Genomic DNA, 26,915 nt, shown 5'->3' with positions numbered 1-26,915 from the left:
CCAAATGTCCTTATCTAACATTCAAACTGCATCCGCTCAAAAGACAGCATGAGATTTCGGTCGGCAGACAACTATTTTATTGGTTTACAAAAAAAAGTTTCAACAATTTTCACAAGGATTCAAATAACTTCCTGAGAAGAGAACGGTTGCATTTCAAGTGTGTAATGAGAAAGCTAGATTGCAGTGTCTGGGTTATTCTAGTTATTTATGTGTAAGGGGCCAATGTTGTTCTTGTTCCAATGCAACTAAAAATATCCGAAGAGGTGAAGATAAATTTAAGTCTTCGTGTTCCTGCACATCAAGCAATTCATAGCCCGTTATATATATATATTAACAAAGTAAATTCTGACTTAATGTGAGCCTTCTCTCATCCACTCATTTGTTCCTGGGCTTTCTACAAAGACAAGAAATTATGTGTTCATAATTGCAACGGGATTTTTGCTGATCATTAAACATGTCACACTTTTGGTTTTGTCCCCAAATAAAAAGAGGCTAGCAGGTAATATTATTTTGCTATCGTATGAAACGCCTTATTGCAGATTGCAATCACCGCTTGCTTGTCTACAGAGAATACTCCCCAAAATACTCTAGATGTTTATGTCACGATATTTGATCAGAGTCGGGAAAATAATGATAATGATAATTTTATTTTTTAAGGCACTGTGTTTGTGAGTGACACCAAAGTGGGTTTGAATAATAATGTGGAAATGACATTAACTAAAAACAAATGACCATTAATAACTTTGCTGATCTTTGCAATAAGAATCACCACCACATATTCACTCTAACTTAATCTTGATCTTAAAATGCTGACATTCCGTAAACACATCAATTTGAGTCTTGGTTAACTTATCAAGAGAGTAGCTTCATAATCCAAATCAAAGTGTTTTGCTGTAACTTAACAAGTTAGTGAGGTTCCAAAGGAAAAAACAGAAAACAAAATGGCTGCTCCATGTGAAGGCTGATTCCTGATGGCGTGACAGTTCTACACAATTCAATCGCTAACAGTTGCTTTACTCCTCTTCTGGACAAAATAAATAGGTTAAGGAAGAAGAAAACACCAGCACAAATCATGCTTAGTCATGCAGCAATTTGTGGTACGTCATGTTGTCTAGGAATATGGAACTACATGAGTTTCTGGTTCTAGATGAAGAGAAAGATTCAGTTAGCATGCATGTAATGGTCCCATTTACACTTGGTGCTTTTTCACCTTGATTGACGACTTGACACAGAAACCCTTAGCCGATAATCTTTTTTGTTTTTTTGCATTCTGCTGAGGGTTCAGGACAAATCCTCCGACAACAGAGTGTGAGGTTGGCTGGACCAAAGTTGCAGGAATGTTGGTTTAGTACGATTTGTCAACGGGAATCATTGCCCGGACTCTTGGCCGATTTCATCGAGGGAGCTGCAAGGAATTTGGGACCAAAGCAACATCCAAATATGAAGATACCCCCCCCCCCCGCCACCCTGGGTCAAGTGCATCAAGTGTAAATGGTAATGGACACTTCAGAGACGATGCCTATATGGAAAAAAAAAATGTCGCTTGTTGCTTGCTGAAAGGAGTCTGTTCGATGGCAACCAAATCAATGCAAAAGTAATATGAACAAACGCACAGCTGATGCACGCAGCAAAAGTCGTCTGCATCCACTACGCAAAAGGCATGCAGAGGTGGGGGGGGGGGGGTGGGGGTTCCGGTCTCAGCCTCGTAAACTCGAGATGTCGCCCGACAGGCTTCAAGAGGAGGGATAAGACTACTTGCAGACATGCAGTGATGCTGTGAGGTACAGGTGTTAGTCTGCAATCTGCACCAACATGTGCTTCCCTCGTCAAAACCAGGGGACTCGGTAACAAATCGCAGCAAATTCACAACAAAGTGACTGACTGACTCTCAGGGAATTTGCGAAGACAAATTTAATATTCTTTTTTTTTTAATGCGGGGAAGCACTACGGAGAAAAGGGAAAAACAAGTCTCTTTGCTCTCCGAAGTGTTTGTACAGCTTAAGCCAGATGTTAGTAATATTAAGGGATCACATATATTTTAAACCTGTATACTCAGCACCAGCACACGGCCCTTGTGTAAATACAAGTAACACTGGATCAACAATTTGCTTGAAATGACAAGAAGATTAAAATGTCCATCTTTGTGCAAACACAAAGCAGTCTGCATGACAGAAGATTCATCTCCATCCATCTATTGATTTCCTCCTCCCTGTCACAGAATATGACCCTGACTAAACCCATTTCATCTTGGAAGATTTAACTTTTAATGTACTATTTTATAGGGGGGCATTACATCCCTAAATTTAAATTGATACAACCTTAAAATACTATGGTTGCCTGATAAAAAAGGCAGATTTTTAAATTGAAAACTTATACATATATTATTATATGTATCATATGTGTGTATGTATATCTATAATATATATACACATAGGCACACACACACACACAAATAAACATATAAAAATTAATATCTTATTAACGGGGACCAAATGGTCCAGGGTTCATCTAGTTAATTATAAAGTTTATTTTATAAATATAATTTATTATATTTAAAGCAGATTATTTTACTTTTAAACACTGATGTGTTTACATATAAAATCTATTTACCAAATGCAATTACATATATTATATATGTATATGTATATCTATATAATACATATATAGAGAGACACACACACACACTCATTTATTTAAAATGAATCTGTTAATTGATTATAAAATTAATTATATAAAATTAATTGCAGATTACTTTTACTTTTAAACACATTTCTTCACGCTTATATATAATCGATTTTACCAAAGTCAATTGCGTATTATATAAATTTATTTTAAATTAATGCACATTAGATAATAACATTAATATATATATATATATATATATATATATATATTGGTAGCAATTGCCTTATTGCTTAAAATTAGAACATAGAATTTCTTCATCAGAAGTTAAATTTTTGGAGAATGATTTTAATATTAATGGAAAGCATATTTACATTGGACCTGATGCCATGAGTTCAGCTTGGGACCCTTAAGTAAGGAGTTGCCAATCATCATTACAAGAAACGGCCACCTGCTAAAATGTGAAGACCATTACAAAACCTTCAATGAGGTTGCATAACAGTTTGCTGCTTCTGTGTAATATTAATTTTTTATTTAGCATTATATGTTTCTCGTGAACGGCAACCCTCCAAACAGTTGCTCCTTGAAGAAAGTGAGAATGTCAGGTTTCTATTCTGTTGTTTGTGCGATGATACCTCACAGATTTGCTTTCACCCTGCCCTGACGTGCACAAGGGCTATGATCAAGATTTGCCAAGTCCAGCTAGGAGCGTTAAGATTATCTATATAGGTCTTTCAGGCACGCTGGCTAAGCTCATGAAAAACACCAGAGCACAATTCAAATTGTTTTTTTCCACATGTCTCTGGGATTTAATAACTTAGGGAAAAATAAATCCTGCGTTATTTCAAATAAACTAAAAAATGTAAATTTTGGAACCCATTTTTTAAGATGTCATCCATAGTTCCTGCTCTGGATTATAACCTGTTCAAAAAGCTGGGGTTTTTTCAGTATTTAAAATTATCAATGTAATTGTAATTTAGTATTCACAATAGGCTCGAAGGGCCAAATGGCCTACTCCTGCACCTATTGTCTATTAAAAATAAAGTTTCCATTACTAATTTTATCCCTTATTTCCACTGTTCATCTTTTAGGAAGCAGAGCTGGGGACATAAATTATCAAAAGCCTACATTATTAAAAGTAATTATGAAAAGCCTACATCTGAAAGCTTGGATTGAAGCTCGTGATAAATAACTGAAGATTGACGCAAGTTGCTTTCCAAGTGAAATTAATTTTAATTTCTGAGGCACAAAAGAGGAAGGACATGTGCAGGAGTCATCATTTTATCAAAAGCATGGGTAAATGTGGAGAAAGTTCCCTTGCATGTTAAGGTTAAACTCCCCCACTTCATTGGCACTCTAAATAGATTAATGGCCTAGTTTATCACCCGGTTTAAAGCATGGTTAATGGCGTTATAGCTACATGTGGTTGGCAGTATCAATTGAACAATTACCATTTTATCTTTCACCCTTCTACCCCTCACCAAGGCATTTATCTTTCAAAAATGAGACGTGCTCGGCGACATTTTGGCCAATGCACCAGAAATGTACTTAACCAAGCAATTGTTAAGATGTCCATAATGCTCAACTCTATTGAACCTTTTGGAGAAACTTGTTGAATGTGTTCAATTTAGAACAAAGATTTTACCTTCTGTTCACCAGCGAGGCCGACATCATCAGTTCCATGCAAGCCACATGACAAAGTCACATGATACGCACGTACATGATTGGTTGAAAGGAAAGTGGAGGAGAGCACATGGAAAATATAAAATTAAAATTGATGTAAACATGGGAAGAAATAGAGTCACAAACTGAATAAACCAAAAAGCCAAACCAAAAAACAGTCAAATACAAATGGGGCGTTGGGGTTTTTTTTTTAAGGTCAAGCTCTCTGGTGGCAACACAGATCAGCAATATTTCCTCTGGCTGTAATTGTAAACGAGAATGTTTAGTCGTTAAAAAACAATTTGAAAAGAAAAATAAATTAAAAATCGCAAAGCGTTTTTGTTACAGAAATGCAAGCAGTCTCAGGCAAAGCTTGTACAATCTTTCCGGGAAAACGGGAGGGGGGGAAGAAACAAAAAAAAAAAAACGGGATCCAAAACAGAACAGACTGACAAATGTTATCCGAGGAAGAACCTGCTTGCGGTTTTCTCAAATAACATGTACAGAGGAAACCTTGCCGGGTTACAATGGCAGGGAGCAGCAAAACTTTCTCACAGACAACTTTCCAGGCGGGTTTCCATCACATGTTGTGAATTTAATCGTTCCCCCCAAAAAAACTCACAACAATGTTAGAATTTTACACTTTTCGCCACTGGTGATTTCCCCGCTTGGTCCAGGAAAACCACGAGTGGAAACGTGTACAAATCTTATTCCCTTCATGCATGCGATGTCAGGGCGACAATTTAGCAATTGTGCGATGGATGCTGGATGATGTGGAAGTGGCTCAAACATAAACACTGCAATGGGAAAGTTCTCTTTACGCTGCATCCTGGAGTATTTAGCAAGCTACAAATGTTGTTCTGTATCGGACGAACTACGCACTAATAGATGACAGGCACGTGACCACGGTTAGCTGAGACCTGCAGACATGGCTGGAAGGAACCTAATGAGTAAATAAAGAATCCATTTCTGAAATGCCAACAGGATCACTCAGTGCTCAATGCTTGTGGAAAAAAACTTTTGGAAACAAATTGATTCACTTCAGGTGTTGATTCCTACAGGGCTGTTTCTCTGATTTAAACCCTAAAGCCATCGACGAAAAGTGCATTGTTGCAGTTTTAATGTGGAAAAGATACACTGTTTTTTAAAAAAAGGTTGTGATGTTGCATCCGGCCACTTTGGTTGCATTAAAAGTCGTCAGTGATACTCTGCTTAGTTGAAATAGAAAATGGTATTAATGCTGCATTAAAATAAAACATAAATAAATTAACGTTTTCTTTGCTAAAATGCAAAGTGGCATTAGTATTGCATTGCACACAAATAAAAAACTGGAGTAATATTTAGTCGCGTTAGAACCGTAACGTAAACTTAAGTCACATTTTATAATTCTCCCGTCAATTTTCCACATTTTTAAAAATTACTATTAACAAATAAAAACAACATTCTTAGATAAAGAGTCTGCCAGCTTACTGTCTTTGAAATTAATTACATTGTTCCATAATTAAGTGATGACAACTCATGAATTAAAATAGAACCTTCTTTTAAAGACATCACTCCCGCCGAGCAATGTGAAGGACATTTAAAAACCTCAGAACTTTCTGAGCTTGCTATTTCAAGTAGAGGATTGACTAATGTTCATCCAAAGACAGGTGTCAGAGGTTACGGGGAGAAGGCAGGAGAATGGGGTTGGGAGGGAGAGATTGATCAACCATGATTCAATGGCAGAGCAGGCTTGATGGGCCGAACGGCCTAATTCTACTCCTATTCCTTATGACCTAATGACTTGCCATCGATGGAAGAGAATTTCACACACACACACCAATGTGTTCCTAGGAGCTGTGGAGGAGTTTGCCGGGATCTTCTGTGGTGCATGGCGGAAAGTCCCGGTGAGCCGCGACGTACACCAACAGTAGGCCTGGATCGCCCGCCCGCCCGCCGCGGAACCGGGAGAGGGAAGGGAAGCCGCCAAGCCCGACCCCTGTTCGCCCCCGGAAGACCAGGAACCGGAGAAAAAGTAGATGATGGTCGCTGGACGAGGGATGGGGGGGGGAAGAACCGTGTAGAAAAATTTCCTCGAACAAACTGAGGCTGCGAGTATACGGGAACTTCCCTCGAGCATGAAGGAGAGATCCAGTGGCCTCATAGGACCTCCGAGAACCACGTGTCGACCATGCTGCGAGGGCAAAGTCTTCTAAACTCGCAGATTAGGTCCCCGCAGTGGGACAGCCCCTTTAACTTAGCCAACTGAAGCAATGTTAGCATTCACAAAACTGAACAGCATACATATTAACCTATTCATATGATTACTAGTTGATAATTTCTACACGTCTTTACTAATACGTCTTTACAGGTTCAGAACATGCATCGTAGCCCTTGTGATCATATGTGGCAAATGATTATGCAGAAATTGCTGAAACATTGTTTGACTTGCAAGAAAAAGATTGAGATATTGGATATTTTACATAAAGATTCACATCCATCTTGAACCAAACGCAGTCACATTTCACTGTGTTTAAAAATAGTTTTCTACTTATTCTCAGAATGACCGGGACAATTTTACGATGTTTAATTTATTGTGGGAACAAAAACATCTACCCAATGGCACTAATACACAAGACACGATCCTCAAATTTGAGGAACACAGTGCAACCAATTTAACTTTGAATGAATAATTCATTTTTACTTTCCCCATCTTTGATTTGATATGTTCAGCTATATCGAACAAACAGCACGTAGCACTCTCTTAATAAACTGATGTTGTCTGAGATGTTGTGCACACTGAGATGGCGTTCAGTTTGAACTCCGTGCAATCCTTCCATCTGAGCGAGAGGTCAAACATTGACCACTGGTTCAAGATGGCGGTCATCAAATATCCAGCCCGCATGTTACTCAACAACGTACCTCGGTGACTGCCAATCACCACCCCCCCCCCGGCCACTTATTATTATTTATTCAAATCGTTTGCTATGTCGCTCTTCAAGGGAGATGCTAAATGCATTTCGTTATCTCTGTACTGTACACTGACAATGACAATTAAAATTGAATCTGAATCTGAATGTTGCCTCGAGTTGCACTGGGGGTGTCAGAAAACCCGGGGGGGGGGGGGGGGGGGGGGGGGGATACGGGAACTAAACAGGGTAACCGACAATGGCATGTTCAGAAGAAGTTAATGCAAGCAAGAAATAAGGTTTGTTAATGAAACAGTGGATGAATTGGTCCCATATTTTATCATCTTGGCGACACAGATGTACAAGTTTCCCAATCTGTTAACAGAACATAAATAGCAGCACACAGATTTAACATGTGCACCGGGTTTTATGACTAATCTATAAGGAATTAAGGCTCTGAAGTAGGGTTAGCAATATACAGGCATGTGTTGTGTCACATTTCCCTACAGTCCAGATGTGGCGCAGTGGTTGAGTTGCTGCCTGACAGCGCCAGAGTCCTGGGTTCGATCCTGACCATGGGTGCTATCTGCAGAGTTTGTACGTTCTACCTGTGACCACGTGGGTTTTCTCAGGGTGCTCCGGTTTTCTCCCACACTCCAAAACATACAGGATTGTGGATTAATTGGTGTGTAGAATTGTAGATAGTCTATAGTGTGCAGGATAGTGCTAGTGTACAAGGTGGTCGCTGGTTGGCTGCAGACTCAGTGAGCCAAAGGGCCTGTTTCCATGCTGTAAGTCTAAAATCTAACGAGTTGGTGAGTTCCTTGTATGTGAATACTTGGCCAATAAACCTATTCATTCATTCATTCATCCAAACCATGTTTTTTTGTGGTAACTGCTCATCATGCCTATTTTGTCCAAATTTTAAGGAGAATAATTTTGTCCATTATTAAGATTTCTATTCTATTCAACAGACTCATTTCACACTACTTTTTAATTCAAATTACACGAATTGATAAAAAATAATGCATATTTGAACCTGTAGATACAAAATGCTGGAGTAGCTCAGCGGGACAGGCAGCATCTCTGAAGAAAAGGAATAGGTGACGTTTCGGGCTGAGACTCTTCATCAGACAGATTCCTGCAGTCTGAAGAGGGTCTCGACCCAAAACGTCACCTATCCCTTTTCTTCAGAGATGCTGCCTGTCCCGCTGAGTTACTCCAGCATTTTGTGTCTATCTTTGGTGTAAAGCAGCATCTGCAGTTCCTTCCTATACATATTTGAACCTGGTTGGCAGAGGTTAAAGATTGCCAGTATCTTCCTCGATTTATGAACACACAAACTTTCCAGCACAAACTGAAGGAGGAAATAGGCAAAAAAGGCTGGCGTAACTCAGCGGGACAGGCAGCATCTTTGGACAGAAGGAATGGGTGACCTTTCGGGTCGAGACCCTTCTTCAGACCAGATGTCTCAGAGATGCTGCCTGACCGGCTGAGTTACTCCAGCATTTTGTCTCTACCTTTGATTTAAACCATTATCTGCAGTCCTTTCCTACACATCCTAAATAGGAACAATATTGGAAAAATAGTCAATAAACATACACTAAACAAGACACACTATGAACAGGAAAGGCCACAAAATCCAATATCCTCGTCGGCTACAACCACTATCTGATACGAAGAGAACAGGATACGTACTGAGTTGGATGATCTGCCATGATCATATTGAATGGCGGTGCAGGCTCGAAGGGCCGAATGGCCTACTCCTGCACCTATTTTCTATGCTTCTATATTTCTAAGATAAGCCTTAGTTTTTCTAGATGTAGTGTCTCGGTCATTTTTGTGATCCACATCTTCGCTTTTGCAGGTTTAAACCAAAAGTGTATCGTCCTTGTTTAATGTGTTGTTAGAGCCACAATGTACCGACACTGAGCTTCAGCACAAACACCCTTCATTGGGACTTTCTTTCCTTTGGTTGCAACGATCCATTTGGAACTGCCACTCTTTACACGTTGATGACAATTAAAGATAAAATAATCAACAAAACACGATTAACTTGTCTATTCTTTCATTGGAACAGATTTTCTGCTCGATTTCAAATAACTTCAATGAAGCACTATTACAAGTAGATGGGATACACTGATATATAAACACATCTAATCCGTATTGCCTGCAGCCTGGTATGTACATCTGTACAGCATGCAAATTGTCAGTGATATTAATTTTGCTTTTGTTCGTCTACCTAAAAACCCTGCGGCAACTAAATAGGAATCCATCTATTTCCTTCGAATCTAATTTGTATTTGCTACGATTTCCATTTCAATTAAAGTATCAGATAAGATCACCATTCCTTACACATTTTCATTTGATCACAGTGGTATTTCCTTGTCCTTTGTGCAGGATAAATTAAAAGATAAATTTGCTGCACTTACCTCAGCGGGCACTACAATAGCCGGAATAATGATTTTAGAACACACTAGCATCGGGGGATCAAAGAAAATGGCTGTACTAATGGAATGCATCCGAACTGTAGATGTGAGAAATGTGGAGGGTTATAACTCATTATAAGGTCAGCATCCAAAAGAAATGGCCGGTGCTGGAAAACAGAAGACAGGATTTCGTCGGACCCTGTCCTCCAGAGATGTTGCCTGACCCATTGAGTTGCTCCAGCACTTTGTGTCATAAAGTCATGGAAACAGCATGGAAACAGGCCCTTTGCCTACCTTGCACACGCTGACCAACATGTCCCATCTAAACTAGTCCCACCTGCCTGCTTTTGGCCCATATACCTACAAACCTGCCCTAATTACAAGGTTAATTCCCGGGATGGCGGGACTGTCATATGCTGAGAGAATGGAACAGCTGGGCTTGTACACTCTGGAGTTTAGAAGGATGAGAGGAAGTCTCATTGAAACATATAACATTGTTAAGGGTTTGGACACGCTAGAGGCAGGAAACATGTTTCCGATGTTGGGGGAGTCCAGAACCAGGGGCCACAGTTTAAGAATAAGGAGCAAGCCATTTAGAATGGAGACAAGGAAACACTTTTTCTCACAGAGAGTGGTGAGTCTGTGGAATTCTCTGACTCAGAGGGCGGTGGAGGCAGGTTCTCTGGATGCTTTCAAGAAAGAGCTAGCTAGGGCTCTCAAAAATAGCGGAGTCAGGGGATATGGGGAGAAGGCAGGAATGGGGTACTGATTGGGGATGATCAGCCATGATCACATTGAATGGCGGTGCTGGCTCGAAGGGCCGAATGGCCTACTCCTGCACCTATTGTCTATTGTCTATCCATGTTCCTGTCTAAATGTTTCTTAAACGTCGCAATGGTACCTGCCTCATCTCCCTCCTCTGGCAGCTCGTGCCATACACCTACCGCCCTTTGTGTAAATAAGTTACCCTCAGGTTCCCATTAAATCTTTACCTCACCTCAAACTTATGTCCCCTTGTTTCTCAATAATCCTGATCTGGGCAAGAAACGCTGTGCGTTTATCTGATCTATTCCTCTCATGATTTTGGATACCTCTACAAAATCACCCCTCATCCTTCAGCGCTCCAAGGAATAAAGCCCTTGCCTGCTCAACCTCACCCTATAGCGCACTCCCTCGAGTCCTGGCAACATCCTGGTAAATCTTCTCTGAAATCTTTCAAGCTTGACATCTTTCCTATAAAATGGTGACCAAAACTGAAGACAATACTCTAAATGTGGCCTCACCCCCCCTCAATGTCTTATGTAAGAGCACCAGGTTCGATCCTGACTACGGGTGCTGTCTGTACAGAGTTTGTACATTCTCCCCGTGACCTGTGTGGGGTTTTTTTCTGGGATCTCTGGTTTCCTCTCACACTCCAAAGACGTACAGGTTTGTAAGCTAATTGGCTTGGTATAATTGTAAATTGGCCCTAGTGTGTGTAGGGTGGTGCCAGTGTGCAGGGATCGCTGGTCCACGCGGACTAGGCGAGCCAAAGGGCCTCTCTCCGCGCCGTTTCTCCAAACTAAACTACCATGATGAATAGTCGCTGAGAGCAAGAGTCAATTATTCAGCCACACTGTGGTGAGGGGAAGAGGTATTACAGGGAGAGGAAAAGGAGACAGACATTAAATATGAAACATTCTATGAAGCAGAAGCAATTAAGTGAGATAACAGCAGACATCTGTCGTACGGTTCCATCCGATTTCCAACTCTTATCAGTTGAAAATGAGTCGATCCATTCAACTGCTGTGCAATAACTAGAACTCAAAACCTCACAGCAGTATCATCTTGCAAGTACACTCTAGTTTGGTCCGAAGAATTACTGCTCCATTCTTCCCCATCAATATCCACACTCCAGACTACCGATGCAATGATTGTAACTGCATATTTCGTTCACTTGTATAAAACTAAATCAAAATGCAGTAAATAGCGCACTTGTGGTGAGCTATTGGCTGTAGTTTAAGTGAAGTACTCCACCTTTGGTCAAATCCATTGGAGGTAGGGCCGGATTTACCTATTAGCTGGACAAGCTTAAGCTTAGGGCCTCGAAATCTAGGGGGGCCTCCGGCCAAGGCAGGACACCTACCGTTCAACTCTGGGTGGGCCCCCCTCTCTATCTCTCTCTCTCCATCTCCTCCCGCTACCCATGTCCAGGCCGCATTGAGACCATACGCACCGCCTCAACACCGTACGCAGCGGCTCGACGCCCTACGCTGCGTCTTGATGCCGTACGCTTTGAATTGTGGGAGATTTGGCGAACTTCCCGCGTTGCCTTTGTTCGAAAACTTCACGTGGAACAACTAAATCGTACGGGGGCCAAAAGATCACTCAAATCTCAAATAGTGGAGAACAGCGCGGCCCCCGCTGCATCGGTTTGGTTAGTCGAACTGTTACTGTGCTTCATTGCATGCCATCGCATGCTTGTGGAATCTCCTTGACAGGCCCGATTAACTCAGCGGAACCTTTAGGCAGCATCTGCTGGATAGAAAAAATGCTGGTGGGCCGTTTCGGGCATGCGAGACCCTTCTTGATGTATTCAAGAGAGTTAGGTATAGCTCTTGGAATCAAGGGATTATGGGGAGAAAGCAGGAACGAGGTACTGATATTGGATGTCGACACAAAATGCTGGAGTATCTCAGCGGGACAGGCAGCATCTCTGGAGAGAAGGAATGGGTGACATTTCGGGTCGAGACCTTTCGAAACGTCACCCATTCCTTCTCTCTAGAGATGCTGCCTGTCCTGCTGAGTTACTCCAGTATTTTGTGTCTACCTTTGATTTACACCAGCATCTGCAGTTCTTTCCTACTGATTTTGGATGATCAGCCATGATCATATTGAATGGCGGTGCTGGCTCGAAGGGCCGGATGGCCTACTCCTGCACCTATTTTCTATGTTTCTTCAGACTGTCTGTGGGTCTCGACCCGAAACGTCAGCCATGACTTCTATCCAGAGATGATGCCTGTACACTTTTATTTTCCATCTGAGATGCCCAGTGCTGTTGCTGGACAATCTTCTGCAATGGCCATTTGAGGTGCAGGCTGGAGCTACCTACCACGAGGCAAGATGGCCGCCAGAATAGCAATCAGATGGAGACACAGGGAACTGCAGATACTGGAACCCTAAGCAAAGCACAAAGTGCTGGAGGAACCTGGCGTGGGACCGCCGAGAAGGAAGGGGGGGTAACCATTCCTGGACTAGTTCCATTTACCTGCATTTAGCCCCACGGTCCTCTAAACTTTGCCTGTCCATATACCTGTCAAATATGTTTCAATATACGTAATTGTAGCCACCTCTATAGTTTCCTCTGACAGCTCATTCAAGATAGGGACTACCCTCTGAGAGTGAAACAGTTGCCTCTGAGGTCCCTCTTAAATCCCTGGGGACGTAGAGAAAACGGCATGGTGGTGCACAGAGGTAGAGTTACTGCCTCACAGCGCTAGAGACGTGAGTTCAATCCTGACTACGGGTGCTGTCTGTACGGAGTTTGTACCTTCTCCCCATAACCTGCGTGGGCTTTTCTCCGAGACCTTCGGTTTCCTCCCACACTCCAAAGACGTACAGGTTTGTAGGTTAATTGGCTTGGTATAAAAATAATAGTCCTTATAGTGTGTAGGATAGTGTTAGTGTGCGGGGATCGCTGGTCGTTGTGGATGCGCTGGGATAAAGGGCCTATTTCCGCGCCGTATCTCTAAACTAACGTAAAAGAGTTTCTGATGCAACCAATAATAATTTTGCTATCTTTTGGATGGGTTGTGTGTCAAACATGAACGATCTCTGAATAGATAATCAATTTAATTCCCCTCCATCAATAACACCCCAGTAAGACACAAAAGAGCAAGCTCTTTGTTTAACTCCCTCGAGACTTAATTACTCATTCCGATTTTCACTGGTGCTTTGAATAATATCATCATTAGAATAACATTTACCAAGAGCTGATTCCTGGAACAAAATAAATTAGCAACTAATTGACAGATATAGTGTACAATTTCTACAAATCAAACTGAATATTGCAGCAAGCTATGGAATGAACATTTAAAGAATTACTTAAAGATGTTATTTGCAGTATTGTGCTCAGGTTGGTCACCAAGCTATTGGAATGACGTTGTTAAACTGGAATGAGTGCAGAGAAGAATTTACGAGGATGTTGCCAGTACTTGAGGGCCTGAGCTATAGGGGGCAGTTTGAGCAGGCTAGGATTTTATTCCTTGGAGCGCAGGAGGCTGAGTGGTGATCTTGTCGAGCCGTATAAAATCACGAGGGGAATAGATAGGGTGAGTGCGTGGAGTCTTTTACTCAGAGCAGGGGAGTCAAGACCAAGAGGGACCCACCTTTAAAATGTGAGGCAGGGCTGGATTTAGATGAAGAGAGGCCCTAAGCTGTTCCACATGTGATGCCCCTCCCAATCCCCCACCCCCACGACTAGAGGAAGAAGGTCCACCAGATTGACACCGATTTGCAGCCGAGCGTGGCCAATGAGAGGGGGCCTGGAAGCTGCGCTTTTTACATTATGATTTATTGCCCCTCCTAGTGTCAATCCCCCCACCCCACGACTATTCTGAAATGGAGGTCCACCAAATTGACTGAAGGGATTTTAGAGCCGCATTGCGTTGTGCCAGCATTTGAAGAAAGGGGCTGGAACAGCTGCGCAAACATATTATACACCTTTGCAGAGCTTGCACAGCTTATGAAGCCTAGTGGTAAATCCGTTATTGGCCCCCCTAGATCTCGAAAAGCTTAAGCTTGTCAAGCTTACTGAAATCCGGACCTGATGTGGGGAAAGGAAAGGAACCTGAGGGGACAATTTCTGAAGGGTTGTTTAATGGAACAAGCTGCCAGGGGAGGTAGTTGAGGCAGGTAACTGATATTTGGTAAAAGTCAGTTGGAGCAGGTACATGGATGGGAAAATGTTACAGGGATATGGACCAAACGTGGGACTAGCGTAGATGGGACATCTTAGTCGGTGTGGGCAAGTTGGGTCAAAGGGCATGTTTCTGTGCTGTATAATTCTATGACTCTATGTTAGTAGACACGGTAAGAGATGTGAAGTTTTATGTAACCTTGAATATTACCGCGGTCTCATTTAATTGGAAGAAATGTTGTAAAATTAACAAGTGACTGATCAATTGTAACCTAACTCTCAGTCGGAAGAAGGGTCTCAACCCGAAACGTCACCTATTCCTTATCTGCCGAGATGCTACCTGACCCGCTGAGTTACTCCAGCTTTTAGTGTCTATCCAGGTTTGTAGGTTAATTGGCTTCTGTAGATGGGATAGAACTAGCGTGAGGGATGGCTGGTCGGTGTGGACCCAGTGGGCCTAAGGGCATGTTTCTGCACTTTATATCTCAATAAATTTCTTAAAAACACACAAGTTGTTCCCTCCTCTCATGTTTGAAATATAGACCCATGACAAAGAGTGTCTTCTCACCACCCATTACATCTCCCTACGTGGCTTGAAGTCTACGTTTGTTGGGAAATACTCTTGCGAAACAGCTTGGAACATCTTGTTTCCTTCGAAAAATAATTTGTCATTGTTTATTGGATGGTTTAAGTTTACCAGGGCAGGGTGCCGTGTTCCAATTAAATAGACATACAGCTTGTGAAAGCTACTGAACCGAGTAACACCTTGCGTTTATGTTCGGCTAAATCTGCCTTCCACTGCCGTCAGCAGTATTGTGCAAAGTGCAGAACATTTTTGGAGAAACATCAGGATGGCAATTAACTGCAATGTAAATACAAACTGTGATTGAGAATGAAACGAACCAGACTTTACATCATTTCTCTCCGATATAAATCACTGCCTTTGTCGTCTTAGATGTTTATAATGTAATGAGAGAGCAAATTAGGCTGGGGGAAAAAATCTGGAATAAAAAAAACCCATAACAGATTCATTTTCGAAAAAGTGACTCATTTACACTGACAGATGAATGGTTTTGTGTGCCAATAGCTGCTCTGAACTGTCCGACACACACATTGATGCAATTTATGGCTATTTCTGAAGCCTGGTTTAATAGACTATGCCAAAGCATGACATTGCCTCAAAATGTCTTGGATTTAATCAGTGTTTTTCAGCTTTTGCTGTTATTCTATAAAAGGAAAACTATTTATAAACTCCTGTTTATAGAACTATTTATCTAACACAAGTATAGGGCCATCAGAGAATGAAACTCAGTCTGACTTGCGCACAGGATCTCCAGGCTGTCGAGAACAAAGGCGCACCTGCGGGAGGCACCGAGAATGAAGGGGGACCCAACGGGTGCTGTCTGCACGGAGTTTGCACGTTCTCCCTGTGACCGCGTGGGTTTCCTCTGGGTTTCATAGAAACATAGAAAAATAGGTAGATACATGGAGGAGGCCATTTGGCCCTTCAAGCCTGCGCCGCCATTCATTGTGATCATGGCTGATCATCCACAATCCTTCCACATCCTAAAGACATGCGGATTTGTAGGTTAATCAGACTCAGTAAATCGCCCCTTAGTGAGTAGAATGTGAAACTGGGATAGCGTGGAACAAGCGTACAGTTGTGCGCTGGTCGGCGCGGACTTGCTGGGCTGAAGAGCCCGTTTCCCATGTTGTATCTCTGCACTAAACTAAACTAACACCCAGATCCTTCGAGACACGTGGAATTGCAGGTGTTGGTTTCTAACAAAAGTGCGTGAATGCACACTTTGCTCTGCTGTATTCCATCTGCCACCTCTTTGCCCAATCAACATAATATGACATAAGATATGATCAAGACCTCGGAAATGGGAGGAAGAAAAAAATCGGCAACCGCTGGAGTAACTCAGAGGGTCAGGCGGCATCTGTGGAGAAGTTGAACAGGCAAGGTTTCAGGTCGGGAATCTTCTAGACCCAAATTGTCAACTATTCATGCTCTCCAGATATGGTGCATGGCCCTTTGAGTGACTCCAGCTGTATGCAATTTTTTTCCAGTTGCTAGGTCTTGTCACATCTTACCATGCGGAGTAGGCAAAGAAGTGGCAGATGGAATACAGCGTAGCAAAGTGTGCAGTCATGCATTATGGTGGAAGGAAGGAATAAAGGCGTGGACTATTTTCTAAATGGGGTTTCTCCCCTCTGCCTACGTTTCTTCCTCCAGTTTCACAATTCACAACTCTTTATCCTTTTGGCTCTCATCTGATTGCTTTCAACTCTGGCCTTTGTCCAGCAATCAGCCAATCAACCCTGGCCTGTGTTTGCCTGGGGGCATTGGTTTTGTCTTTTTGCACGATTGCAGTTTGTTTTTTATGTGTGTGTGTACATGTGTGTTTGTCAGGCACGTGCCGTGAGTAATTACTCAGGGCAGGCACTGGTCAGTCAGTCGATCTTTAAAAATCGTAAAAAAAACCGCGCAGATCGGTCTCGTCTCCTGTGGGCATGTGCAGCACCTTGCGTGCAGTCCACGGTGTAAAGGCAGGATTTCAGCTGCCTATTATTGCCCGTTGTCAGTGAAGGCTTGAAGCAGCGTCCACAGCACGTGAGTTGAACATAGTTACTCGTATTACGCATACTGCAGATGAAAGGCACGGGTGATTATACTGACCTAAGATCGATTATTAAAATAATAACCATTTAATAATAAATATTGAACTTAGTAAATGAATTGGAAATCTTTACTATTTATACTTAATAATGACCTTTTTATAATTGTAGTCATGGTTAACACTGCCTACCTTGCATTCCCTGACGGCACGTGCCTGGTGTATGTATAAATATATATTTATATTTTTAATATATACTAGACCAAGTGCAGACCCGTTGGGTCTGCTCCCCCAATGGTGTGATTCCCCCAACCCAATACTCCACCATGCACCCGTCTCCTCCAATGGAACTGAAGCCGTTGCCAAATGTAAGTTTCCAGCACTCCCCTGCCTCCCTCAATTGCACCTCCCCTGCTTGCTGCAGCAGTGAAAAGTTCAGTGTTCCTGTCTTGCAACTTTGTTTCAAAGTGTGTTGGAAGCTGATAGGAAGGAGCAGCCGTCAACGAATCAAAAGGGAGGAAGGGATCCGTACTGGAGGCGGACGGATGGATTTGAGTTTTATATATTAATAGATAGATAGATAGATAGATAGATATATATTGGATCTGAAGAAGGGTTACAACCCAAAATGTCACCCATCCCATCTCTCCAGAGATACTGCCTGTTATTCCAGCTTTTTGTGTCTATCTTCGGTTCAAACCAGCATCAAACCAGCACACAGCACATTATATATATACCTGTAATATATACACTCCTGTAATCCGTCTGAAGAAGGGTCCTGTCCTAAAAGGAGATGCTGCCTGACCCTCTGCTGAATTACTCCAGCACTCTGGTGCCTTTCTTTGGCAAACCAGCACATGCAGTTCCTTGTTATGACTTTCTTTGGTTAAAATGGCTCCCTGTCAGTGTTCCCGACCACAGCCGACACAACCTGGCAACAAACCCGCCAGCACACCAGACATGTCGGGCAGTAACTCACTGTTTCCCCAGACAGCAAGAGATACACTCAGACTTACAATTCACCAGCGAATCCATACCCATCGATTTGTTGATATCGGGCTGGCGACAGAAACTCAACAAACAACGTACGTTTAAATGAGAGTCCATGGATTGTGGGCAAACAAGGGGATATTACTGAATCTTATTTTATAAAATCACAGCTAATCTATCAATATTTATAATGTTGCCCTGATGATCTTAGAAGTAAATTGACATTAACAGCCAGTAGCAATGGTTGCAATACTGTGTTAGATATTCCTTGTTAGAGACTCTACAATTAAGTCATCTGTAACAACATAGCTCCCTCAAATTACCTTTGGAATGGATTAGTGATGCTTTTCATCTGGCTGTGAAACCTGACACATCTGCACATTCGGTAAAGAAAGGATATCACAATGAAGGGATGTGTTCAAACACTAATTGAAGACAATCATTTCTAAAGCTGTGACACATGCAAGGTCATGCTAATTTATTGCAAGGTTAAGTGTCTACCTTCCCAGTCCCCTGGCACCTGTAGCCGTGCATGCTATGCTTTCTAAGCAAGGAAGCTGATGCAAATCACACTCCCCCCCCCTTCCCCTCGCCCCCCTCCCGGCTGATGAATTGGAGACTTCATCATCTTAATGGCCATCTACACAAAGTTACTCCCACTCTACGCAGAACATTAAACAACTGAAAGATATTAAAAGCAGCAAGCTTGTGCGGATCAGCCGAAACTCAATGGCTATTTGCAAAGTTGAGTGCTTGGGTCACTTGGCAAACAACTACTATCCACCTGTGTAGGAAGGAACTGCAGATGCCGGTTTACACCAAAGATAGACACAAAATGCTGGAGTAATTCAGCGGGACAGGCAGCATCTCTGGAGAGAAGGAATACGTCTTTACTGTGCCGGGTTTTCACACAGAGAGTGGTGAATCTGTGGAATTCTCTGCCACAGAACGTAGTTGAGGCCAGTTCATTGGCTATATTTAAGAGGGAGTTAGATGTGGCCCTTGTGGCTAAAGGGATGAGGGGGGTATGGAGAGAAGGCAGGTACAGGATACTGCGTTGGATGATCAGCCATGATCATATTGAATGGCGGTGCAGGCTCGAAGGACCGAATGGCCTACACCTGCACCTATCTTTCTATGTTTCTATGTTCGATCCTGACGGGTGCTGCCTGTACGGAGTTTGTACGTCCTCCCCGGGACCTGGGTGGGTTTTCTCTGGGTGCACCGGTTTCCTCCCACACTCCAAAATCGCACAGGTGAACTGGCTTGGTAAAATTGTAAATTGTCCCTGGTGTGTGTGGGATGGTGATAATGTGTGGGGATTGTTGGCTGGCGTGGCCTCGGTGGGCCGAAGGGCCTGTTTCCACACTCTATCTCTAAACTAAACTAATCAATGGGAAAGTGGACGTGCTGTATCCCACTACTGGGCTGCCTTCTTTAATTGCCAACAGACCAGAACACTACAAGATGTTGTAGCCCGTAAAACACATCCAGTACGCTACAATGATCACAAATGCTGAACATGTTCAACGGCAGTTGTTTCTGAAGTGTTGAAAAGGTACCTATTACCTAATACCGAGGCGCTTGGTGCCTATAAAGCTCGATAATGAAATAAGAATGTTGTAAAAATTGATTTAGCATGCCCGAAGTGTGAAGAATAAACCCTTTTAGAGTTCTCTCTATCACCTGCAATGGGTAATATGTCGTTCCTTGGTGGAGTTCTATATATCGGCTGTCAAACAAATTAAATAAGCAATTTCTGAGTAAGACACACAATCTCGATTTGTTATGCCTGTCCTTCCAGTCCGCGAGGAACGACACAGTGCGTTCGATTTTCAGGTCAATAACATTGGTTAAGGTTGGGCTCCTCTGTCAGAAGACTGCCTCTGAAGACTCCTAGAACAAGCACAATTGCCTGCTGAAAGAACTGCATTTCTCCAAGCCAAGGCTGCCAAATTAGGTGTGGAATTAGGGTCAATAATCAGCCCCCATCAATTTGCGCGTCGTCGTTTTCTGAAATTACTTTTTCTTCTGAGAGAAGTCTTTTATCTTCTTTCTCAAGATTGGTTGGAAGGCAGTTTCTCACAGCGACAGTGTAGCTGGCTTATCTCCAGCGCCTAAACAAACTAACATGGAATCTTCAAAATCTTCCGATCAATAAGATCCATTCACGGTATTTAGGACATTCAGGAAATGACTTTTCATACAAAATGATATGAACAAATGACACATTTCGCCGGCTCTGTGCTCAAGCCTCCCGCTTTCCCATTCTCTTCCAATTGAAGAGATAACACCATCTTCAAAGGGCACATCATTTACATTGAAAAACATTCCGCTCGTGTATCTTTAAATAACGTGACAAAGATAGCAGCTACAACACAAGCAATGTCTTTACAGGTAATATATGAAAACTAACAGTATCGCAACATTTGTCACCATGGTGTAACAGTCATTAATCTGGGCGAGGTTAACACCATTTCAGGATACATACAACACTCTGACCACCGAATGGTCCCTAAAATACCAGTTAATCAACACAAGGCTGAAGCTAATGAGGCCAACAGTACCACTCCCATTTTCTCATCCGTTCTAAACAGCTCTGCCACCGTGGGTTTGAACGGTGCGATGAAAGACCCATCTTGTACTTACGAATAGGCTGTGTCTTGAACTTAATGATCTGGCTGGCGTCACCGATCCCCTTGCCATTGATAGCGGAGAGCCGCAGACTGTACGTGGTCTCGGGAAGCAGCCCACCGATGGTGATGATATTGTCGGCACCTAGAACTGGCAGACGGTGGGGCAGCGTTATGAAAATGTGCGCAATGAGAGTTACCCTGCTCCCAAGTCAAGTGTTTTATTGTCAAATGTCCCTGATAAAACAATTAAATTCTTACTTGCGGTAGCACAACAGAATATCTAAACACAGTACACGGTAAACAATAAACAAGATAAAGAAGTTCAGTGGGTGTGTACATATATACATGTACCAACGCACTCAACAATTTCTCATTTATTTATATATATATATATTTGCCTCAAAGGGCGGTGGAGGCCGGTTCACTGGATACTTTCAAGGGAAAGCTAGATAGGGCTCTTAAAGATAGCGGAGTCTGTTTTTCTTAGAATAATAGATATTTTATTGAACATTATTTTTTTGTTGTTGCGTCTAATATGCCTGTCTAGTAAGAATTTCACTGTGGAATTCTCTGCCTCAGAGGGCAGTGGAGGTGGGTTCTCTGGATGCTTTCAAGAGAGAGCTAGATAGGGCTCTTAAAAGTAGCGGAGTCAGGGGATATGGGGAGAAGGCAGGAACGGGGTACTGATTGGGGATGATCAACCTTGATCACATTGAATGGCGGTGCTAGCTCAAAGGGCCGAATGACCTACTCCTGCACCTCTATTGTCTATCCATATAACATTCTTGCTGCAGTAAAGCATGGTAAACTATTCCAACTTAATTGAAGAGGGACATTCCTAACGGATCTCAAGACAGAAATACAGGGCAACTTGTACAGAGCGAGCTGTCTAAAAACATGCTCACTGATTTCAGTTATCGAAGTCCGCAGCCAAGTAAAATACTCCCAATGAGTTGGAAAGGTCAGGGAATTGGAGAAGCAAATATCTTTCTGTACGCGATCACTAGTTAGCAGGAATGCCGGAGTACATCTTCAACAGCGGACTTGGTCAAATGTTATTCATGCTGCTTTTAGGTCAATAAGCTAATTCTGGCGAGTCCTCATTATGGCACTCACCTTTGGAGTGAACAGATTTTAAGGTTTATAACGAGGTGTGTGTGTCGCCTGGTGATCTGGACTGCTGCCAGCAGAAACTAGCAGACTAATTAAAACTGTTGTGAAAGAATACTTCTTTAAATGGAGAGCTTCGTGACAATTACAGGACTGAATTCCTTCCTTCTCAGATTCCTCACAGTATCTTGCCCCGTCTCTTGAGCACGGAATATATTATATCACCTTCTGCTGCCGAACACTTTATTTTCACTGCGACTCAACTAAAAACAAGTTGTTTGGCCTCTTGAGATCACACCTTCCCCATGTCAACTATGGGCCTACCATGCACAACCCTGCCTGAGGTCATTTGTGGCCAGCCTTGTCGTTTCTTGCCTCCAGTTCTTTTCCCACTGAAGAAGGGTCCCGACCCAAAATGTCCACCATCCTTATTCTCCAGAGATGCTGGCTGGCCCGCTCAGCTACTCCAGCGATTTGTGTTAATCTCCAGAGATGCTGGCTGGCCCATTGAGTTACTCCAGCACTGTGTCTTTTCCTTTGTAAACCAGCATCTGCAGTTCCTTGTGCCTGCATCCCCTCTCCCAGTTGCCTGCCTTTACTTACCTTCCTTGGCATCTGCGTTCTTCTTCAGCCACCCATCAGTATCCTGTGCTCTCCACTCAACGAGATACTTCAGGACTGGCACCCCACCAGTGGACTCGGGTTCCCCAACCTCAATCTGAGCCGAGGAGGAGTAGGGAGCGGTGTCCAGGACAGCCGGGGCAGATGGGGTCTCTGGAAGAGTAATTATCATTAAATACTTTATTATCTTATAAATGCTTACAGTTACAAATCCACCACAGTTCCCCCTGTGTTCTCCCCCCCCCCCCCCCCACGGTGATCCCCAGAGTGAAAATAAGATTTAAAATACAAACCATCCTGACGAGAAGAGCCTTGAGTTTGAGTTTAGTTTATTGCCACATGTACCGAGGTACAGTGAAAAGCTTTTTGTTGCGTGCTAACCAGTCAGCGGAAAGACAATACGTGGTTACAATCGAGTCATTTACAGTGTACAGACACATGATATGGAGAATAACATACAGTGCAAGATAAGGTCAGTAAAATCTGATCAAAGATGGTCCGAGGGTCTCAAATGAAGTAGATAATCGTTCAGGACTACTCTCTAGATGTTGGTAGGATGGTTCAGTTGCCTGACAACAGGCAGCAGCAACCTCTACAAATTAAGCACACCTCCGCATACTGATTTTTAACACTTGTACGAAAACATGACTCACACAATCTCCTTTCTCTCATCTTCTGCTGAAAATAGAGTACCCGTTCTCATTCTGGAAACACGAAGTTGATGTTACATGAGCCCTTCATCTATTAGCATCCTTTCTTAGCTGCCAGAGGGTGAACATGGATACACAAGAGAGACTGCAGATGCTGCAATCTGCAGCTAAAAATGGTACCAGTAGGGCAGAGAACAAGGGCTCCATCAACCAGGGCGGCACGGTGGCGCAGCGGTAGAGTTGCTGCCTCACGGCGCCAGAGACCCGGTTCGATCCTGACTAGGGGTGCTCTCTGTACGGAGTTTGTACGTTCTCCCCATGACCTGCGTGGGTTTTCTCCGGGTGCTTCAATTTCCCCCCACACTTCAAAGACGTACAGGTTTGTAGGCTAATCGACTTGGTAAAATAGTACATTGGCCTTCGGGTGTAGGATAGTGTCAGTGTGCGGGGACTGCTGGTCGGGTGAGGACTGGGTTGGCCGAAAACATGTTCTGCTGCCGCGAGCCTAGTTCAGAGATACAGCGCAGGAACAGCGCCCACCGAGTCCGCGCCAACCAGCGATCCCCGTACACTAACACTGTCCCACACACTAGGGACAATTTACAATTCTTACCCAAGCCAATTAGGCTGCAAACCTGCACGTCTTTGTAGTATGGGAGGAAACTGGAGCACCCGGAGAAAACCCATGCAGGTCACGGTGAGAACGTACAAACTCTGTACAGACAGCACCCGCAGTCTGGATTGAACGCAGGTCACTTGCACACTGTTATGCCCCTGTCCAACTTAGGAAACCTGAACGGAAACCTCTGGAGACTTTGCGCCCCGCCGAATGTTTCCGTGCGGTTCCCGGAGGTTGCAGGTGGTTGTCGGAGGTTGCAGGTAGTGGAAGCAGGTAGGGAGACTGACAAAAACCTTTGGTGTGGGCACAAAGTCTCCCGAGGTTTCCGTTCAGGTTTCCTAAGTGGGACAGGGGCATAAGGCAGCAACTCTACCACTGCGCCACCGTGCTGCCTTGCTGAACGTTGATGAAGCAGGAGGAATATTTTCCACCACAGGCTCATTTCAGTGAATGATGAGAAGCTCACTTTGTAACTAAACCACCGCAGGGGAATCTACACCTTGCACTCTGCTGTTGCCATTTTAAATAGATCTCATGTATGAATGTCAGGTAAATCTCTAAACATAAATACAATACGATATGACACAACTTTATTTATTTATGCCGGAGGGACATTGGTCTGTCGACAGTCGAAGACTTTATAGGCATTAGGTGCAGGAGTAGGCCATTCGGCCCCTCGAGCCAGCACCGCCATTCAATGTGATCATGGCTGATCATCCCCAATCAGTACCCCGTTCCTGCCTTCTCCCCATATCCCCTGACTCCGCTATCTTTTTAAGAGCCCTATCTAGCTCTCTCTTGAAAGCATCCAGAGAACCTGCCTCCACCGCCCTTTGAGGCAGAGAATTCCACACTCTCTGTGAGAAAAACTGTTTCCTTGTCTCCGTTCTAAATGGCTTACTCCTTATTCTTAAACTGTGTGGCCCCTGGTTCTGGACTCCCCCAACATCGGGAACATGTTTCCTGCCTCTAGCGTGTCCAGATCCTTAACAATCTTATATGATCAGCCATAATTGAATGGCGGAGTAGCTTTGAAAGTGTCATGGGCATTACAATAATAACGACATATAAGTGACCAGTTATTGCGCAGCATATATGTAACAAACAGGCAATGAAGTTATTGTGTGGCCACGTGCAGGATGAGGAATATGCAAAGATGTGAAGCTGGCATACACAGACAAGACTGCAGTGCACAACACTGCAGTAAAGGTGCATGTATTGACAATCTTGCAATCGTTCAGCTCCGTTGACATGTGGTTTCTCTTCCTGACAAGAGTTGCCGCGAGTACCGCCCTACTTATCAATTCAAGGCCCCGTCGCACAGAGGCTCGAGATCAACTTGGCAGCTCACCCAGGCGTTTGCAACAGAGATTCTGCAATTTTTTACATCCCCTCCTGATCCCACACTATACGTGTGCTTTGCTAATGCAGGCGCACCTTATCGGCTTCTGCGTAGCTTCATGTTTAGATCAAACTGTGCCATGTGTTTCGGCAGCTCACATCCTTTCATTACACAGGAGAATGAGCTCTCAATTCAGACCCAAAAACCTGTTCATCTGGCTGACTGCTGAGTATAATTGCCGGGAAATTCAATCTCGCCAAATAAATCAGATTCCATTTTATTTCATGCACAATTTTCCTTCAAATGGCCACCCACTAATGTTTAGTTTGGGTCAGAGATAACAGCGCAGAAACTGGCCCTTCGGCCCACCGTGTCCGGACCGGCCAGCAATCCCCGCACACTTACACTATCCTACACACACTAGGGACAATTTACAATGATACTAGGCCAATTAGCCTACAAACCTGTACGTCTGTGGAGAGTGGAAGGAAAGCGGACATCCCAGAGAAAACCCACACAGTCACAGGGAGAAGGAACAAACTCCATACAGACAGCACCAGCAGTCAGGATCAAACCCTTTGCCACACTTTGTGATTTTGACACGTGCCATTTAGATATTGAGAAGACAATGGCGGAGAAGGTAGCTGAGAATTCCTGAGTACGAGGTGAATCAGCCATTCGATTCTAGTCTGGACCCCCTGTGTTCCTGATTGATATCGGCTAGACATCAGGATCCACCAACATGCTGAGAACCTGACAATGGAGCAGACCTTGGACAGAAAGGTCGGATTGGGAACGGGTGGGGGAGTTGAAGTGCTGGGCCATTGACAAGTCCTGTGGCAATGAATTCCACAGATTCACCACCCACCGACTAAATAGATTTCACAAGAAATAACACTCAGCTAGAGAGACTGGAGAAATTGCAATCTTCTCAAGAGTTGTACCTGCGATTATCCGAGGGTACCCCCCGGGAAATTAATTTGGAGAGGAAGCGCAGGGGAACAAATTAGCAACTTGTTTACCTCTTTGTGTCTCATTTCCTCACATTCATTCCCATCCTGTTCCCACTGTGTCTTGGCAGGAAACTGATCTACAAAGTTGTCGGTGGCACAGCGGTAGAGTTGCTGCCTTTACAGTGAAGAGACCCGGGTTCGATCCTGACTGCAGGTACAGGGTTTTGCGTGACTGCGTGGGTTTTCTCCGGGTGCTCTGGTTTCCTCCCACACTCCACTGTGCTGCCCTCAGCATTGCCAGTAGGGGTAAGTTTAATGGAGAATGTGCGAGGCATGTCTTTTATTACACACACAGGGTGTTGGATGCCTGGAAGGTGCTGCCAAGTATGGTGGTGGTGGAAGCAAAGGCACGGACATTGTGGATGGAAGAGTCTGCCCCCGCATTGTCCTGTTCTATCCTTGCCACATCAATCATATCACTTACTTCCTCACCAGGCTTAAGACGACTCAGGAAGTTCAACATGCCCTCGACAACACACACCAACTTCTACAGATGCACCACGGAAAACATTTTATCAGGCTGGGTCGCACCGTGGTTTGGGAACAGCTCCATCCAAGCCCATGAGAAACTGCAGAGAATTATGAACGCAGCCCAGACCATCACACAAACCAACCTCCCTTCCATTGACGCTGTTTGCACCTCCCGCTGCCTTGACAAGGCCACCAGCATAATCAAAGACCCGCCTCAACCCGGGCACTCCCTCTTCTCCCCTCTCGCATCAGGCTAGAGGTTTTCACAAGAGTGTGAACGCACGCCTCCAGATTCAGGGACAGTTTCTCCCCAGCTATTACCAGGCAACTGAATCATCCTAACA

General features: G+C 43.7%; 1 protein-coding gene across 9 annotated transcripts in view; it reads right to left on the bottom strand.

The window, feature by feature from the left end:
- The window catches only part of ncam1a (neural cell adhesion molecule 1a), a 335,029-nt gene that overhangs the window by 45,837 nt on the left and 262,277 nt on the right, over positions 1 to 26,915 (bottom strand). For all 9 annotated transcript variants that reach the window (XM_055660638.1, XM_055660639.1, XM_055660640.1 and 6 more), the window contains 2 exons: positions 22,459 to 22,629; positions 20,759 to 20,893 (listed from right to left, as the gene is read on the bottom strand). In XM_055660638.1, coding sequence (XP_055516613.1) covers positions 20,759 to 20,893; positions 22,459 to 22,629 — 306 coding nt within the window. The remainder of the gene's footprint in view (positions 1 to 20,758; positions 20,894 to 22,458; positions 22,630 to 26,915) is intronic.

This window comes from Leucoraja erinacea, chromosome 32 (genome assembly GCF_028641065.1).
Source record: "Leucoraja erinacea ecotype New England chromosome 32, Leri_hhj_1, whole genome shotgun sequence".
Classification (NCBI taxonomy): domain Eukaryota; kingdom Metazoa; phylum Chordata; class Chondrichthyes; order Rajiformes; family Rajidae; genus Leucoraja; species Leucoraja erinaceus.
This window is presented reverse-complemented; position numbering and strand designations above follow the sequence as displayed.